This window comes from Hippocampus zosterae, chromosome 16 (assembly GCF_025434085.1).
Source record: "Hippocampus zosterae strain Florida chromosome 16, ASM2543408v3, whole genome shotgun sequence".
Taxonomy (NCBI): Eukaryota; Metazoa; Chordata; class Actinopteri; order Syngnathiformes; family Syngnathidae; genus Hippocampus; species Hippocampus zosterae.
Window position 1 is genome coordinate 15,763,753 of NC_067466.1, and position 15,708 is coordinate 15,779,460.

The following is a 15,708-nucleotide window of genomic DNA, read 5'->3' on the forward strand; positions in this document are numbered from 1 at the left end:
CAAATGTAATTTCAACAGAAGGCAGCAAAATATCAAGACTGACATTGGGGCCCCCAAAAGGTATTTCTTATTATAAAAAAATATTGCAATTTACAATGGCATGAAACAATTGATTCATAAAATATATTTTAACACTGTTAAATGTGATGTATTTTAAATACAGTTTAAACATTACTCTATTATGTTTTTATGACATAATATAGGTAGAAAAATCAGATGCAACAATTATTCTTTCATTGATATAGAAATAAAATATACAAGTTGTCATCCAGTGCAAAATATCATGATAACACATTACACAATGCAGTCCTCAATTTGTCGATAAAATCTACAGTGTGCAAACAGTCTTCACAGCCGGCTTTCGCAGACCTTTATTGGTTTGGAGTTTTTTTGTCCGCAGATATTTGGAAAAGTCACTCTGCAGAAATCCACGTGTAGGAGGGGGTGGGCGAAGAAGGATGAAGAAGAGCACAATGAAGGGTTAAGTGCCACAGGGTAAATCAATATGTGTTGATTTGAACTCTATCAGAAAGCAACTGATGCAAAATAAATAAAAACAAAATTCAATACCTTTGCCTCTTTTGCATATGTTGAAGCGTCTCTGGGAGCGGATGTCCAAAACTCTCCGGTAGGAAGAGTGTGGCCAGGATTGACAGCATGGCCAGAATGCTCAGGGTGGTATAAGACACGTACTTGAAGAAGATGTCTGTGCGGTACCGACATAATAGTAGTGACAAAGTCATAGTCAAAGTCAACCTGAAAGTTGAGAAACCATCCTCACTCAGCTGTATGATAAAGGGCGCGATGCAGCTTCCCGTTCGTGACAACATGAGGCAGAGCCCGGATGCCGTGTTCCTCAGGCTTGTCGGGTACAGCTCGGCCGTGAAGACGTACAGCAGCGACGTTCCTCCCGTGGCGACAAACTTACCCAGCATCTCCAAGGCCACGGCCACACCCAAGATGCCTGAGGTTGAAATATAATGATAACTTAATAAGAATTGTGACAGTGGAATTATGACACACACTAGATGCTGAAAGAGCACGACTGGTTTTGAACTACAGGGGATAGGGACCTATGCTCAACTTCTATGGGGCTCAAATCTTTAGCTTTGGTGTGCTGCTCACTCTGAGGCACCAGCTGGATGGAAAAGAGCGCCAGGCCCATAATGAGGAAGACGCCTAGAACGGCCATGCGCCGCGGCAGGTATCGTATGGCCAAACTGCAGCTCAAGTACGCCGGAACTTCCACCAAGGCAGATAGGAAGCAGCTGATGTACGGATCCGAGTGGAGCTGTGACGTGTTCAGGGACAGGCCGTAGTAGCAGGTGCTCATGCTGAACCTGCAAACGTGACAGTTCGCCATCAACGCTTGGCTATACAGTAGTTGCGGTGATTTCCTGTTGGGTGTGAACTCACCACACCCAGCAAAGGAGGCTGGTTGTCATGATAGTGCTTCTTTTCCTCAGTAGGTCTGAGACGGTGTAGCGCTCCACTGGCCTCTCCTCGCCCGCCTAAAACAAATTGAAGGCCTTCATTTTATCCGCTAGCTACCCACCACCTGCCGCTAGCATCTTTTAATGGAGTGCATTTTTTTCTTGCTTTATTTTTTTTGTGTCATTGCCGTTTTTTTTAATAAACGTCATTGTACATAGTTTGTTTTGTTTCTGTCACGTCCCGTGTTTGCCAGCAGGGGGCGGGCTTTCTGCCCGCCGTTTACACACCTGTCACCCATTTGGGAGTAATTGCTCTGCCGGAGAATTCCACGCCGTGCCAAAATTTCTCTCACCCAATTCCTACTTGTATTGATTCATTGCCTCTTAGCCTTGTGGCTGTTATTTCGCGTCGTTGTTCCTCTTGCGAGTGAAATGTATATTCATTGTCTAATCTGACCCTCCTTGCTATCTTTTTCCGCAAGCGTTTTCTGTTGTCCTTTTTATTTTATCCCTGGGCCCTATTTTGACCAGCGCCTTTTGTTATTCTCCCTGTCGGGTTATTTTGTGTTCGTATTAAAGACTCCTTTTGTTCTTTGACAAACCTCTTTCTGTGTCTGCTATTTCGGGGATCCACTTCCTTAATTTGTTGTGCACGGAGCGATCATTCTATCGCTTCGGGCACAACGTGACAGTTTCATTTTGTTTTGACATTTGCGTTTGTCAGATAAGGACTATATGCATTGAACTTTACGACGTCAGTTCGACATGCCGTAAAGAGTTGCTATTGGGTTACTATAGCAACCCACCTAGTTCATGTAAAGAGAACGTGTCTTAGTTACTGTTACACTGGCCTGCACTGTTTCCGAGCGACTAGTAAAGAACCTCTGTTAAACACACACTCTCTGAGTGGACATTTTCAATAACATTACAGGGTTCTTATTCGCCGTCCTGCTTTGTGTATCTTCGTGGCAGCAAAAGTCAAACTTGCTTGCGACTTGGAATCGTCAAAGATCTTCTCCGGTGCGACCACTCGGTTCATCTTGGCGGCTTTTCTCACGATGGCCTCGGCTTCCGTCACTCGACCTTGAGACAGCAGCCACATGGGAGATTCTGGGAGTACCCTGTCACACCCAAACAAACACACACACACACACACACACACATCCATACAAGTACGCACACAGACGCACGTAAACACACAAATGACAGATGAAAACAAATGAATGAATCAAAAAACAGAGAGATGACAATCCTACTTTAGTCCAGCAGTACTTGTACAGTATTTGTACTCCATTACGAGTCATTGTGCCTACCACCAAAGGGGAATGCAGATGAGACACGGCACTCCGATGGCCACCAGCAGCATTTGCCAAGTTCGAATGAAGTAAGCGAAGAGGGGTAGCATCATGTAGCCCAAGGCGAAGCCCAGACACACCCCCATCGATGAGTAAACTGCCCGAGCGTTGCCCGTGAGGATTTCTGTGCCTGTGCCGGCAAAAACAATTTGTTTGAATTTTGTATGGCCAAATCTTTTGGAGAAATTACTCCCCACGCCCACCTCGCACCCCATCTGGATTGTTCTTTATTTCCCCATATAGCGAACAAGCTTTTCAACAGTTTTTTCCCCCAACGCTGTAAAATAATATACCCATCACGTAGCCGGACATGTAGTTGGAGTTACTGCCAAGACCGTTGCAAAAGAGAAAAAAGCAGAACACCTCCCAAGATGGCGCGGCAATCTGGACCAGCGTGAACACGGCCTGAATGATTATGCTGGTGAACAACACCGGTTTACGGCCAAACCTGGAGGGAAATGAACCAAAAACACTCAGTCGCAAAGAGTTACCTTGTACATAGTTCCTTTGAATTCTCAACCCTCTGCTCTGTATGCCTACTTGTCAGAGATCACTCCGGAGATCAAGGACCCTCCCAGGACCCCCAGGAAGAAAATGGTGGCGGTTAAGGGTTGTTTCCAACGGTGGCCACACACCAAGTCGTACTGGAAATGCAATTGACAATGTCACTCCACCAAAGCCCTTAAAAGACATCGATTTGGTATCACCCGCCAACCCTACACACTTTAAAGATGTACATATCTACACGTGGAAAAAAAAAAAAAAAGGGGACCTGGGAGACCACGGTGGACTGATAGATCTCGGTGCTGTAGACCCAGCCGTCGACACAGTCCTCCTGTTGGACACTGCTCAGGTTGACGTCGCGGCCCGGCAGCAGCCCGCCGGCTGACAGGTTGCGGAGCACGTCCAACCTGTAGCGGCGACAGCGGCTTGGCTGCAGCTCCCCGTCCGCCACCTCCCAAAGTACGGACATGAGAACCTGAATACGTTTCGTGTAAATGCTGAGACACGGGCATTCATGCGTTATGGCTAAGTAGTCATTTTGTATGCGAAACAGAATCAGGGAAAAACATTGAGAGATCAGGATTTATATGAACAGCAATGCAAAAGTTCATACAATCCAGCGGCTGCATTTTCTAGTACGGATGCTAAGAAATCCACATTTGTTTGTGTAACCAAAACATGTTCACATCAGGTAAGGTGGTATTTTGTTTGAATTCATTCCGTTTTTATTGTGAATTCTGAGCAACACATATTTACATCTTGTACATTTTTTGTCAATTTTGTACATTTTTAGTTACCGGTACATATTGTGCATCGTAACATGGATATTGCTTCCTATTCTGATGTGAATCCTGAGATAAGCATTCATCAAACTTGCCATTACTGCCCGAAAGGAAGATTGCACGATTTATACAGGATACGGCAGGGTGATGGGTTACATTTATCCATCCATCCATCCATTTTCTGGACCGCTTAATCCTCACTAGGGTCGCGGGGGGTGCTGGAGCCTATCCCAGCCGTCTTCGGGCAGTAGGCGGGGGACACCCTGGATCAGTTGCCAGCCAATCGCAGGGCACACAGAGACGAACAACCATCCACGCTCACAATCACACCTAGGGACAATTTAGAGTGTTCAATCAGCCTACCATGCATGTTTTTGGAATGTGGGAGGAAACCGGAGCACCCGGAGAAAACCCACGCAGGCCCGGGGAGAACATGCAAACTCCACACAGGGAGGCCGGAGCTGGAATCGAACCCGGTACCTCTGCACTGTGAAGCCGACGTGCTAACCACTGGACTACCGGGCCGCCCAGATAACATTTAGCGCAAAAAAAAAAAATCCCAACACATTTTTAACTCCGACCCTCACGAGGATACATGATTTGTATAATGGATGGTTGGCATTTAAACAGGGAGGGGTGTGTAGACTTTTTCTATACACTGTAACCATTGAGAGGAAGATCCACCCATCCATCCATCCATCCATCCATCCATTATCCAAGCTGCTTATCCTCCATTTTTACCCCCCCAAAAATACATATTTTTTTACTCTTTCTTTGACGCTGAGAGATAACCCAAGTAGTTGTGTACCTCCAAAGGTACTGCAGCCTGCTGCCACTCCAGACTGAGGTTAGCCTCGGGGATCCGGCATCGGTGTCGGGGCGTATCGGTGAGGAACACAAACGAGAAGGAACCCATCCCGTTGGGCAGGATAGTGAAGCAGAGCAAGAAAAAAACAATCAGCTGGAAGCGGCCCCACGTTCCCAGAAAGCCCACACTGCGATCATAGTGCTGCATGGTCCGTGGAACTTCTACGGGGGGTAAATATCCAAGCAACTTGTCGAGAACGTGTGGTACAACGTAAAATGTAAAGTGGTAATGATTACGAAAGACAACCAACCTCCAGAATGACAACCCCCAGTCATATAGTACAGGTGAGGAGGACTCATTTATTGGAAGCTCTGTTTAAAGTCCACAGACCGCGGGCTTCTTGTGTCAACTGGTGTCAGCGGAAAAAAAATACAGCTTCCCAGCTGTTTAAAAGCATCACCTTGAAGCAACCCCACATTCACAGGAACTCCGCGCAGCTATTGAAAGTTTTTTGAGCAAAAATGTACAAACGCACAGCGATAGCAGTTACTTTTTTTTTACTTTTTTGTCACTGTTAAAACCCCTTAAAGTTAGGAGGGCCCTCCGTCATCTTTCAAAACAAATCGCTGATGCACGTCGTCATGTGTGAACATGTTATGCATCTTTTAAAAGCTGAGTTTCTGGAGATTTGAATGGTCAATTCTGTTCAATGGTCAATTCTGGTCAATACAATTGTCAAATCTGAACCGGAGCTTGGGGAGACTTACGCTTTGATCCTGTAGTGTTTTCAAGTCCTAACCAACATTCTAAATCCATTTTCAAGGCAGATATTGTGAAAAGAGGCGGCCCGGGAGTACAGTGGTTAGCACGTCGGCTTCACAGTGCAGAGGTACCGGGTTCGATTCCAGCTCCAGCCTCCCTGTGTGGAGTTTGCATGTTCTCCCCGGGCCTGCGTGGGTTTTCTCCGGGTGCTCCGGTTTCCTCCCACATTCCAAAAACATGCGTAGCAGGCTGATTGAACACTCTAAATTGTCCCTAGGTGTGAGTGTGGGTGCGAATGGTTGTTCGTCTCTGTGTGCCCTGCGATTGGCTGGCAACCGATTCAGGGTGTCCCCCGCCTTCTGCCCGGAGACAGCTGGGATAGGCTCCAGCACCCCCCGCGACCCTAGTGAGGATCAAGCGGCTCGGAAGATGAATGAATGAATGAATGAATATTGTGAAAAGAAATTAGACGAATATAAGATTCGCCTTTTTTGTCTGTTTTCGAACATCCATAGTTCAGTGACAGGAGCACTTACACAGATTCTTACTGTACGGGGAGAAATATTCATAATAGTAACATTTTGAATATTTCAAAAAGAGACCAAAACTATGCTGATACTCCAAATGGTTCAAGAATAGCTACAAGTTTACTTTGGGCGCACCTTTCCATAGGGATTTTTGGCAAAAGTTGCCCTTGGTTTAAAGCAGGGGTCCCCAAACTACGGCCCGAGGGCCGTATTCCGTTCGTCTAATTTATCTTGGTGTCTTTTTTTCCAATGACAAAATAATGAATTGAACAGGGGTGTGCGTACACTTTTTATACTCACTGTCCGTCTATGACGCAAATATAGACCTCATTTGTATAAACGGGAAGCTCATCAGAGTGGCTCATCGCAGTGCAAGTGTCCTTTTGTCTCTTAACAGTCGTGCACGTCCCTTCTTTGTCCTTATCATCATCACATTGTGATGGAGTACAAGGTGGTGGAGAACATCTACCTGCTGGTGATTGTCACTCTGGTCAGCGTGCTACAGAATGGTGAGCGTCGCTTGACAATAAAACGGATTATTTCCTGATTTGTTTCATTAAGAAAGAAAAAAATCTTTTTCAAGCTTTCTTTGCCCTCAAAGTGGAGAAGGAGTGCAACACGCCTGCTTTCGAACGAGTATCCTGCGCAAAGTAAGCCCTGCTAAATTTGCATTTTACTACAACTACATGTATTCAAGTAAACTTTATATTTAGATTCAACTTTCTTGGACCCTTTGTGTCTAATTTAACATCCTTCCTATTTCTTCAGCGGGAAACAGCTTGTGCCACTTCCTTTGGTGCAAGTGATCCAAAAAAAATGGCTAAGCTCACTTTCGTGAAGGTGTAAAATCCCTTACGTTTTATTTTGAAATGTATTCATTTGTCATTGAATATTTTAAGTAGGTGATACGTGCATTATGCGAAAACCGATTTTGAGTATGAATTTAATTGAAATTTGATGGAATGCAAAAAAAAAAAATCAAGAAAAGCCTATTAAAACATCAGTAGTTTATTTTGTGTTCATCAGGGGCATCTTCAATGGTGGAAGGCGTGTGTTGACTCCCATTTAATATTAATTTGAATGTGATTGATTAATTCTGAACACAACCACGTCCCAGGTATAAGAGGGTGTGCATACTTGTGCAACCACATTATCTCATTCCATGTCTACCTTTTCAAAAAGATTTATTGAGTCGGACAGGTGAGAGGCCACATTAATGGTGAATAAAGTCTTCCAAGGTTTGACCTGACATTTGACCAAGGGTGTGTAGACTTTTCTAAGGTCACCCTATAAATAACGGTGAGTTTTATTTTGCCGACTCCCAAGCTACAACCGGCGGGCCCCAGTTTGAGAAACACTAACTTCAAGTCCACATTAAATAATTTCCTGTTGGTTGCATAACACCTTATCGCTTTGATAGCGTTTCGATTGTCATGCTATTACGTTGCACACTCGTGAATGGGCATGTGAGGACACTTGATTCAGAGGAGGGTATGTTTTTTTTTTTTAATGATGCTTCCACGCTTGTCAATATGACAACATGCGGAGATTGTGTGAAATAAAGCCATAACATGACAAAATGTGGAAACGGTGAAGCGCTGTCCAAACAATTGTATGCCAAGCTAATTCTCAGCATTGCCTTTGTGTGAATTCACCGCAGGCGGAACTGTATGGACGCCTATGCCACCTTCCTTGCACTCATGTGGTGCGCCGGCCTGTGCCTCAGCCAAGGTTAATCATTATCACGTGATATCACTAGCCTTTTATGTTTCTGTGTGTTTATTTGTCTTTTTATTCACGTGTGGGTGTGGGTGTGGGTGTACATGTGGGTAGTTGCATCTGTGCTTTTGTGTGTGTGTGCGTGTGTATGTTTGTGTCTCTGTGTGTACCCACATCTGTGAGTGTATGTGCATCTGTGTGTGTCCGCATTTGTTTAAAGGTGGCATAAAATATGATATATGCAAACATTTATTCATGACTTTTGCTACCGAGTGGGCCAACTCCATTGAAGGGACATATTAGAAAACAAGGAAATGGTACACTGCTGCCTTTGTAGTTTCTCTATCGAGCATGAAACTATGTTGGCATCATTTCTCATTTGAATAGACTCCAGGGTATGACGTAAAATCAATATCAACCGTCCTTACTGTTGATTATGTTCTTGTTTTGACAACATTAAAATAACATTAATAACAATGTGTTTTGAAGCTCCAGCTGCATTCGCCGGCGTGGTGTACGTGTTGGTGCGTCACAAATACTTTTTGGGCTACATGGGACAAAGCTCACAGAGGTAATTTTTTTCCACCTTTCCAAAATTCCCACTGTCACCACAGTTTCATATTTTCCATAGAAATGATTCCTGTCGAAATCAAGACGACATTTTCTGAATTTAACTTTGACTTCAAAAATGTCACTTCATTCAAACGGTTGTGGTCTTCCCGTTTTATTTACATTTCCATGAAGTACTCCGGGCTACCTGTTTGGCAAACGCATGTTGTTCTTCTTGATGCTGATGTCCGTGCTGGGAATTGTCAACTACCTGGTGGCGCGCTACTGCGGGAGCGACTACAATAAAGATATGCTGGAGACCCTCACCAAGGCCGCCTCCGCATTGCTGCTCATCCCATAGCGGCATTAGCACCAACAAAGATGGACCCCACCAACAAAACCTTTTTTTAGCATTTATTTGAACATGCAATAAAAACAAGTATAAAAGTGTACAAATGTATCGCATATGTTATACAGTACTATGATAACGGGAACAACAGCATAATGCAGGGTGTTGACCGAAAAAGCTACAAAGTTGTCATTCGGTTTCCCTCCTCGTGAATTCTCAGGAGGCGGCATCCAATCACATTTTTCCACCAGAGTGAGCAAGGCGCCGCCACTCAGGACAGCTGCAACTGTCAGAGATGACACAAAATAGGATTAGAATCGGCAGTAGAATCATTTGTGTGTTTGCGAACCTCTCGGTATTTTACACTTTCGACACAAAATGGCATTGATTCATTAATCATACAATGCTCATCTCTCAGCATGCACATACTATTTCATACACGAGATGCCTGTATTGATCTGTAATGCTCAACTCATTGAGTACGAGCCAATTCTGGACCAAGTCTGAAAAGACGTTTAAAAACGTCTTTGGGAGTGAATGAGTTAAGAATCTTACAGCAGAAGGCGGTGAGAGTCCCTCAGAACAATTGTGTAAATGCTGCGAGACGCAAACTAAAAACTGGAACGAGCATATCGGTCATCTTTCCGGATTTACACAAAATAATGTTTCTTTGGCCTGCTGTGTCATTCCAAGCAGGGTCAGAATAGTAAAAATGACTGAATGTTTGTCTCCGTATTCAAGCTAAATGTTTCCGGGCACAATAGAATGAGTGCAATGCGTGTCTCTCAGTATTTAGTATCAGAAATGTGAGTCCAACCTTAAACTTCCTCTTGCTGAAACCCAGCCAGTGCGGGAAGTCAAAGAGTGCATCCGAGTGGTACTTTAACGTGAAGGAGGCGTCAAGCCACTGCGGTCTGGTTCCAGCTACGTTGCGGGTTGCCCACGTGTTCAATGCGTCGGTCAGGTCCACCTAAGAGGCGGAGCGGAATCGAACGTTAGCTTTGTAAACAAGGACAATCATTCAGCATAGAGTTTGACTCACTTCCACTTCGTAGCTCTCACCCGCCACTGACGAGATGGCCCAGTTCAGACCCCGCTCCATGTGCCATCGGACCATCTGGTCAGCACCGCGCAGGCACACGACGTAGCGCTTTACAACCTCTGCGGATATTGAACAATATTTGTTAACGTATTACAGCATGTGTGTAACGCTCATCTTTCAACATTGGCACCGTTGTGTGAGTGCTCGTGCATTGGCACAAAAAAAAAATTAAATTGTTTCGGGTGGGTTGCACACGAGGTTTAGCATAGATGCTTGTTTCTCAAGCATTTGCCCAATAGGAAAACAAATGATGTCTGAATGGACACTTGCATGCATGTAATGTTCATCTCTTAGCATTCGGGAGAATACCTGCGCTTTCAGGCATACACGTGGCCACCAGCATATACATGTTTTTGGACAGCAGGTTCCCCCGGAAGTTGCTGTACTGCCACAAGTCTGTCACTTTGATGATCCTGTTTAGTTGTTTGGAGAGGGGGTGGGGGGACGTTTATTCTTATATGTTCAAGTCAACATTTCTCACTTTGTTGAAACACAATTTTCATGCTTCTAAACATTAGCACTGTATTGGAACACTGCTAAATTATTTTCATTTAAAAAAACTCTCGTTATTATTCTAACACTTATTTAACTACAACTTTAATTCTTCTGTTAAAACACTTCTCACTTGGTTGAAACATAACTTCAATTATTTTGATTTGACCGCAAATAAGTCGTCACCGAATTGAAACGCGACCTTAATGGTTATATTTGCACGAAAACACACCACGAATTCCGAATATTGAAACACTTCTCACTTTGTTGAAACGCGGCTTTAATTCCGGTATTTGCACGCAAACATTCGCCTTAAATGATTTATCCGAACAACATAAGAGCCACCAAACCCTGCTTCCAAACAAACCTGCCCAGTGATCCGTGGAAGACTACGCGGCCCGCGGACGTGTCGCAGGGGTCGGCCAGCAGCAGGCTGCTGTCGGGGTCCCCGCGGATGACTGTGTGGAGTGGGGTGCTTTCCACCGAAAAGCCGTTTGGGGGTCGTAGGAGAAAGTGGTGAAGCTCAGTCACTGTGATCCTCTCCCGTTTGAATGGTTGTTCTTTTCTCATCTTGACAATGTTGCAACGTCTCCAGCTCTGCGCCGTGTTTTTATAGCATCATAAAGTTAGCCATGTGGAGAGCGTGTCGTTTCCGGGCTTTTGACAAAATAAAAGAACAAACAAAAAGCGAATCGTGTGTTGACCGAAGAAAAATACAGTCAGCTTTCAAAATTGACGCGGCATTTAGTCTTTAAAATGATGGAAATGTCTTTTAAATCCATACATTTTATAGTCTTGTCTAGTAAAGTTTTGAAACAAAGAAGTAGTTTGAAATGTTAATTTGAACCTTTTGAAAATGTTCAGCTCGAAAAAAGGGTTTAATATGATTAAATTTGATTATTTTATATATTTGATTAATCTGTCTTAATTAATAACTTCGAGATTTGTATACGATAAGGCTATATCAAAACAAGGCCCAGTTGGAGAAGTTAAAAGAACAACCCTCACATGAACCTGCAAACAAATACTAAAACACAGCGTCTATCTATCTATCTATCTATCTATCTATCTATCTATCTATCTATCTATCTATCTATCTATCTATCTATCTATCTATCTATCTATCTATCTATCTATCTATCTATCTATCTATCTATCTATCTATCTATCTATCTATCTATCTATCTATCTATCTATCTATCTATCTATCTATCTATCTATCTATCTATCTATCTATCTATCTATCTATCTATCTATCTATCTATCTATCTATCTATCTATCTATCTATCTATCTATCTATCTATCTATCTATCTATCTATCTATCTATCTATCTATCTATCTATCTATCTATCTATCTATCTATCTATCTATCTATCTATCTATCTATCTATCTATCTATCTATCTATCTATCCTTAATCATGTGTCGATTTCAGAGACAGAGTGAAATCCTCAGAGCATACATGAGTATTGCAACTAATTTTCCAGATAGACTCATTCGACCAGCGAGTCACCAGATGTGACTTGATCTTGTTTAGTTTTTCATTTTGCAGAGTGACGACATTCTCTACTGTGGCTCCACGTCTGTTTGCTCATGCTGGCCGGCGTTTTGTCTCTGCTGGGGCGCCGACGTCTCCTAGTCACTTGAAGCTCTTGTTTTACTGCCGTCTTTATCTATTTGCACGCCTTGCCCTCAACATTGTAAAATGAAAAACGTACCCTCGCTGCTGTGTACTTTCCCACTTGCTAAGAGTACTTTTCTTTTCCCTTCAACTAATTGAGGAAACCCTTTTTGTTGTTGTTTCTGTGGTCCAAAGTGCTTGACTCATGTGCTCCAGATTACTGCAAGGCCTTGAGGTTGGTCATTGAGAGACGTTTTTGGGCCTCATTACAAGTATTCCTCGTAAAATTACATATCCCCCCCCCCAACTTATGTTTTTTTTCTGTTAAAATCAGTTTTTGTCATAAAATGGCACATTTCTTCTCTTCATATAATTAAATATTTTTTAAAAAACAATGTTTTTATCAGTAATCGCCGCATTTTCTTGTACATATTCCCAAATTCCACTTTTTAAAATTTTTTTTCCTCATAAAATCATGTTTTTTGTCGCTCATACAGATTTTTCTTCTAAAATGCAATCGTTACTTTTTTTCGTAAAATTAAATGGTTTTGATTACACAACCTCTTTATGCGTCTGCACGCTTGCGATTTAGTAATGAAACAGAAAAAAAACCTTTACTATCATAACAAACTTGGCCTTTGCACTCTGCAAGCTATGCTGTGACTCAGGTGTGATAAGATGTCACGTTTATGAAGAGTACAAAAGAGTGTTGCAAACAGAGCACATTCTGTATTGCTTGGCAAACAGATAGAGCTTAGTGTACCTATTTTTGTGGCCCATCACCGTGGAGTCATAAAGGGAACAACACACAAAGCATTTCTGTTGGGAATATATTGTTCAAATTTTCATGTTAAAAGAAGAATAGAATTTAATGTGTAAATGTAGGTCACAGCTCCTAGTATTATTATTGTTGTCGGATTGTCTTGTGTTGTGTTTTTCATCTGAGGAAATTCATTCCAATCTTGTGAAACAAGAAGTGTGTAGCACATGTGGTCCTGTTCTAAAATTATGATTCGAGTTCTGTAAATGCTGCTGATAGAGATCTGAAGCCTCTGTTCCACTTCCTGCTTTCTTTCAACATTACAGTTCTCTATTGTTAGCTACCAAACCACAGCCCTCACACCCGCTACAAGTAGGTACACTTGCACAATTTTTGATAACGGTCTGGTATTAAGCTTGAAGCTCGAAGCTTGTATATAAATCAGATGAGTGACACAGAATTTGTAAAAAAAAAAAAAAAAACTTTTGGCAGAGCAAAGACAGATGTCTTACTATAAAACAAAAAACGATTAAGTCAACTCCACAAAGTCTTGACACCAAGAAAATTGGCAAACAGGTTCAGCATGAAGAGCCACACACAAAAAGGTCTCAAAAAGCCACAAGCACATTAATATTCACAGAAGGTCAGCCATTTCGATTTGAAGCTGCCATTTCAAGGTCAAGTTGATTTCCAGGGGTCTTTCAAAGCCAAACACCCTGCAGTGCTTTTGACTGGCGTCGTGCTGCCTGAATACAAGTCAACCCTGTTCTTTGTTTGCACAGATGCTTTGCTTTATATCTAAAAACACATTCAGCCTTCTTTTTCCCGTCTTTCTTGGCCTTTCTTCCATCATTTGACTGCCTCGCTCAGCATCCTCCATGGCAGGTGTCCTGCCCTTGGGCCGAGGTGCGCCCCTAGCGACAGGTTGACGAGCACCTGACACCAGCCAATAGGAGACGTCTTTGGTGCCAGTTTCCTCAAACGGGAGTCCTTGATTGGTTGCTAAGGGCGTGTCCTCGATCATCTCACTTCTGCGTGCTGCTTTTCGGGGCTGTTGTGCTGTCAGCCGGAGCGAGGAGGCGAGACAGATGGACCGATGAAAATAAGCCAGACAGACGGCACAAAACAGGCTGAATAGGTGTCTGGAGATGGTCCAGTGAACGCACACGTCGAGGAAGAGAAGGTACGTTTGGAATTTAATGTCCTGTCGGGGCTATCTGGTGTTCCCGCCTGCCTGTCTTGGCGGTGACCACAAAGGCAGAGGCGGGCGATGTTTTGATGGAAGAGGTGACGACCACCGTGGCTTTGGGTTAGCTTGGTGGCTAACGACTTAGCTTCGTGCACGGCTGGTCATATTAGAATTCGAGAGCACTTTGTAAGATTTGAGACACCTACACGGCGCATAATGCCAGCCTGCTGCGAGAGGGATATGCTAATCCTACATGTGATGGTGCCCGTGACAATAAGGCAGCTAAATTAGCAATGCTAATTGCTAATGTGAGTGGAAATTGAGATGAGTCCTATATTAAATTTAATGTGAATGGGCCAGGCTTTCAACTGGAAGAAAATGATCGTGATGTTGATTAGTGTTTGATTAAATAATGACGTCACTGGATTAGATTGTGTTGAGTGACAAGTGTAGTGATTTTGAGGAGGTTTGATGTTAAAAGCCAGGCTAATAGTCCCATGACTCTGAAACTCCAGCCTACCCACACACAATGATAAAAACTCACAAATTAGTGTTGCCCACATGTGTAGTATACGTAAAAGTTGATAATAATCAGAGTAAATCTCTCGGAGGAATTTGTCTTTGTCCCCGCAATGATCCTCAAACAGCAGCTTCAAACCAAAATGGGAGACTTCATGTTTTTCATGTGTGGGAAATCATCAAACTTCGCAGTCAGGCTCCAGTCACACACAATGACGAGGTATCACATCTTTGTTTGTTTGTTTGTTTTCATATGTGTCATGTTCAGTCCATCCACGCGACAGGTCCTGTAAAAATGGGTCACCGGTTGATGATGGCGATGATGAGGATGTGGGTCACGGGTGGATCGTTTGCTCCCACCCACTGGTGTTCATGTTGCCGAGTGTGTGGAGGACTGTGTTTTTGATGATTTTGGTGGATGCTTTTTTTTTTTGTGTGTGATGTTTGCAAAAGCTCATTCGCCCTTTCAGGTAACCGAGACATCGGTGTACCGAGAATATGTGACATGATAGGTGTCTTAATAGCATGTCTGTGGCATGCTTTCATCAAAACCTGCCAAGCATCAAGAATGATAGACATACAGTATTTACAAAGCATATTTCGTGTCATGGTGAAATTGGCTCGTTTTAGGGGCCAATCTGTCTCATGCACTTAAGGCCGTACAGAAACATAGCACGGAAATTGAGTTGAGAAATAGGGAGATGACTTAAAGATTCATTTTCACCCCTTAACGGGTGGTCAGACACTCCAGACAATCTGAGCAGACTAAGGTATTTAATCCACCCTCCCAAAGAAACACCCCCATCATCATGTTGTGAACTCACGCCCCTCTTTATTCATTGTCATTTTTGTTGCCATGGATACCATCTGGCACCGTGCTCCCACTGGCTTCCGTGCACGGCGCGGTCTTTCTGCCCACACACACACACACACACACGCACACACATTCCTCGGAATCCACTCCTTGTCGTAACTTGGCCTCAGGTGGTGCAAATGTTACCGAGCGCAAATGGGTCGTGTGTTTAATGGTGGAGGAGATGACCATCATACGAGAACGTGTTGTTCTTAATGCTCATCAAGATTCATGTGCACTCTTAAGAAAATTCATCATTTGGTTGCAAGTGCCCATTTTAGTGTCATGAGGGCTCTTCTCGGGGGGGGGGGGGGGGAGTATCGCAGTTTTGGGTCTAACTTCTGTTCGCCAGTGTTTATTTACCTTGACAACCTTCAACCTTG

The 15,708-nt window shown here is 43.4% G+C and overlaps 4 protein-coding genes across 5 annotated transcripts in view; 2 read left to right on the forward strand and 2 right to left on the reverse strand.

Annotated features, from left to right (window-relative positions):
• Positions 1 to 277: 277 nt before the first annotated feature.
• On the reverse strand, positions 278 to 5,181 carry LOC127588540 (solute carrier family 22 member 4-like). Its single transcript, XM_052047308.1, has 11 exons — positions 4,883 to 5,181; positions 3,561 to 3,743; positions 3,329 to 3,432; positions 3,082 to 3,236; positions 2,747 to 2,918; positions 2,422 to 2,554; positions 1,417 to 1,511; positions 1,126 to 1,340; positions 782 to 964; positions 571 to 706; positions 278 to 418 (listed from the first exon to the last, which is right to left on the reverse strand). Exons 1-11 carry the CDS (start codon positions 5,087 to 5,089, stop codon positions 349 to 351), a joined length of 1,653 nt encoding a protein of 550 aa, XP_051903268.1. The 5' UTR covers positions 5,090 to 5,181; the 3' UTR covers positions 278 to 348.
• Positions 5,182 to 6,513: 1,332 nt separating this feature from the next.
• alox5ap (arachidonate 5-lipoxygenase-activating protein) lies at positions 6,514 to 8,895 on the forward strand. The gene is made up of 5 exons (XM_052046435.1): positions 6,514 to 6,680; positions 6,755 to 6,821; positions 7,832 to 7,902; positions 8,380 to 8,461; positions 8,635 to 8,895. Exons 1-5 carry the CDS (start codon positions 6,611 to 6,613, stop codon positions 8,798 to 8,800), a joined length of 456 nt encoding a protein of 151 aa, XP_051902395.1. The 5' UTR covers positions 6,514 to 6,610; the 3' UTR covers positions 8,801 to 8,895.
• Positions 8,896 to 9,041: 146 nt separating this feature from the next.
• LOC127587956 (mesenteric estrogen-dependent adipogenesis protein-like) lies at positions 9,042 to 11,249 on the reverse strand. Of its 2 annotated transcripts, XM_052046433.1 has the most exons (5): positions 10,750 to 11,242; positions 10,200 to 10,303; positions 9,831 to 9,949; positions 9,606 to 9,758; positions 9,042 to 9,074 (listed from the first exon to the last, which is right to left on the reverse strand). In XM_052046433.1, exons 1-5 carry the CDS (start codon positions 10,950 to 10,952, stop codon positions 9,060 to 9,062), a joined length of 594 nt encoding a protein of 197 aa, XP_051902393.1. In that variant the 5' UTR covers positions 10,953 to 11,242; the 3' UTR covers positions 9,042 to 9,059. The 2 variants fall into 2 exon arrangements, with proteins under 2 accessions (XP_051902393.1, XP_051902394.1); XM_052046434.1 differs by lacking the exon at positions 9,042 to 9,074 and having other exon boundaries at positions 9,620 to 9,758; positions 9,851 to 9,949; positions 10,750 to 11,249.
• Positions 11,250 to 13,760: 2,511 nt separating this feature from the next.
• Positions 13,761 to 15,708, forward strand: part of fryb (furry homolog b (Drosophila)) — a 39,873-nt gene continuing 37,925 nt past the window's right edge. Inside the window, exon 1 of the mRNA XM_052047586.1 lies at positions 13,761 to 13,947. The gene's annotated coding sequence lies outside the window, so the exon portion shown is untranslated. The remainder of the gene's footprint in view (positions 13,948 to 15,708) is intronic.

What these genes read in the sequence shown, in the direction of transcription:
- LOC127588540 (XM_052047308.1), bottom strand. Translation starts at nt 5,089, where the DNA reads ATGCAGCACTATGATCGCAGTGTGGGCTTTCTGGGAACGTGGGGCCGC. An exon ending in TCCGGAGTGATCTCTGACAA is followed by an intron (nt 3,237 to 3,328) that starts GTAGGCATACAG and finishes ATTTCCCTCCAG; the next exon opens with GTTTGGCCGTAAACCGGTGT. An exon ending in CATCCAGCTGGTGCCTCAGA is followed by an intron (nt 965 to 1,125) that starts GTGAGCAGCACA and finishes TTTCAACCTCAG; the next exon opens with GCATCTTGGGTGTGGCCGTG.
- LOC127587956 (XM_052046433.1), bottom strand. Translation starts at nt 10,952, where the DNA reads ATGAGAAAAGAACAACCATTCAAACGGGAGAGGATCACAGTGACTGAG. An exon ending in GTGTATGCCTGAAAGCGCAG is followed by an intron (nt 9,950 to 10,199) that starts GTATTCTCCCGA and finishes CAATATCCGCAG; the next exon opens with AGGTTGTAAAGCGCTACGTC. An exon ending in GTGAGAGCTACGAAGTGGAA is followed by an intron (nt 9,759 to 9,830) that starts GTGAGTCAAACT and finishes TCCGCCTCTTAG; the next exon opens with GTGGACCTGACCGACGCATT.
- alox5ap (XM_052046435.1), top strand. Translation starts at nt 6,611, where the DNA reads ATGGAGTACAAGGTGGTGGAGAACATCTACCTGCTGGTGATTGTCACT. An exon ending in GAACGAGTATCCTGCGCAAA is followed by an intron (nt 6,822 to 7,831) that starts GTAAGCCCTGCT and finishes AATTCACCGCAG; the next exon opens with GCGGAACTGTATGGACGCCT. An exon ending in CGGCCTGTGCCTCAGCCAAG is followed by an intron (nt 7,903 to 8,379) that starts GTTAATCATTAT and finishes TGTGTTTTGAAG; the next exon opens with CTCCAGCTGCATTCGCCGGC.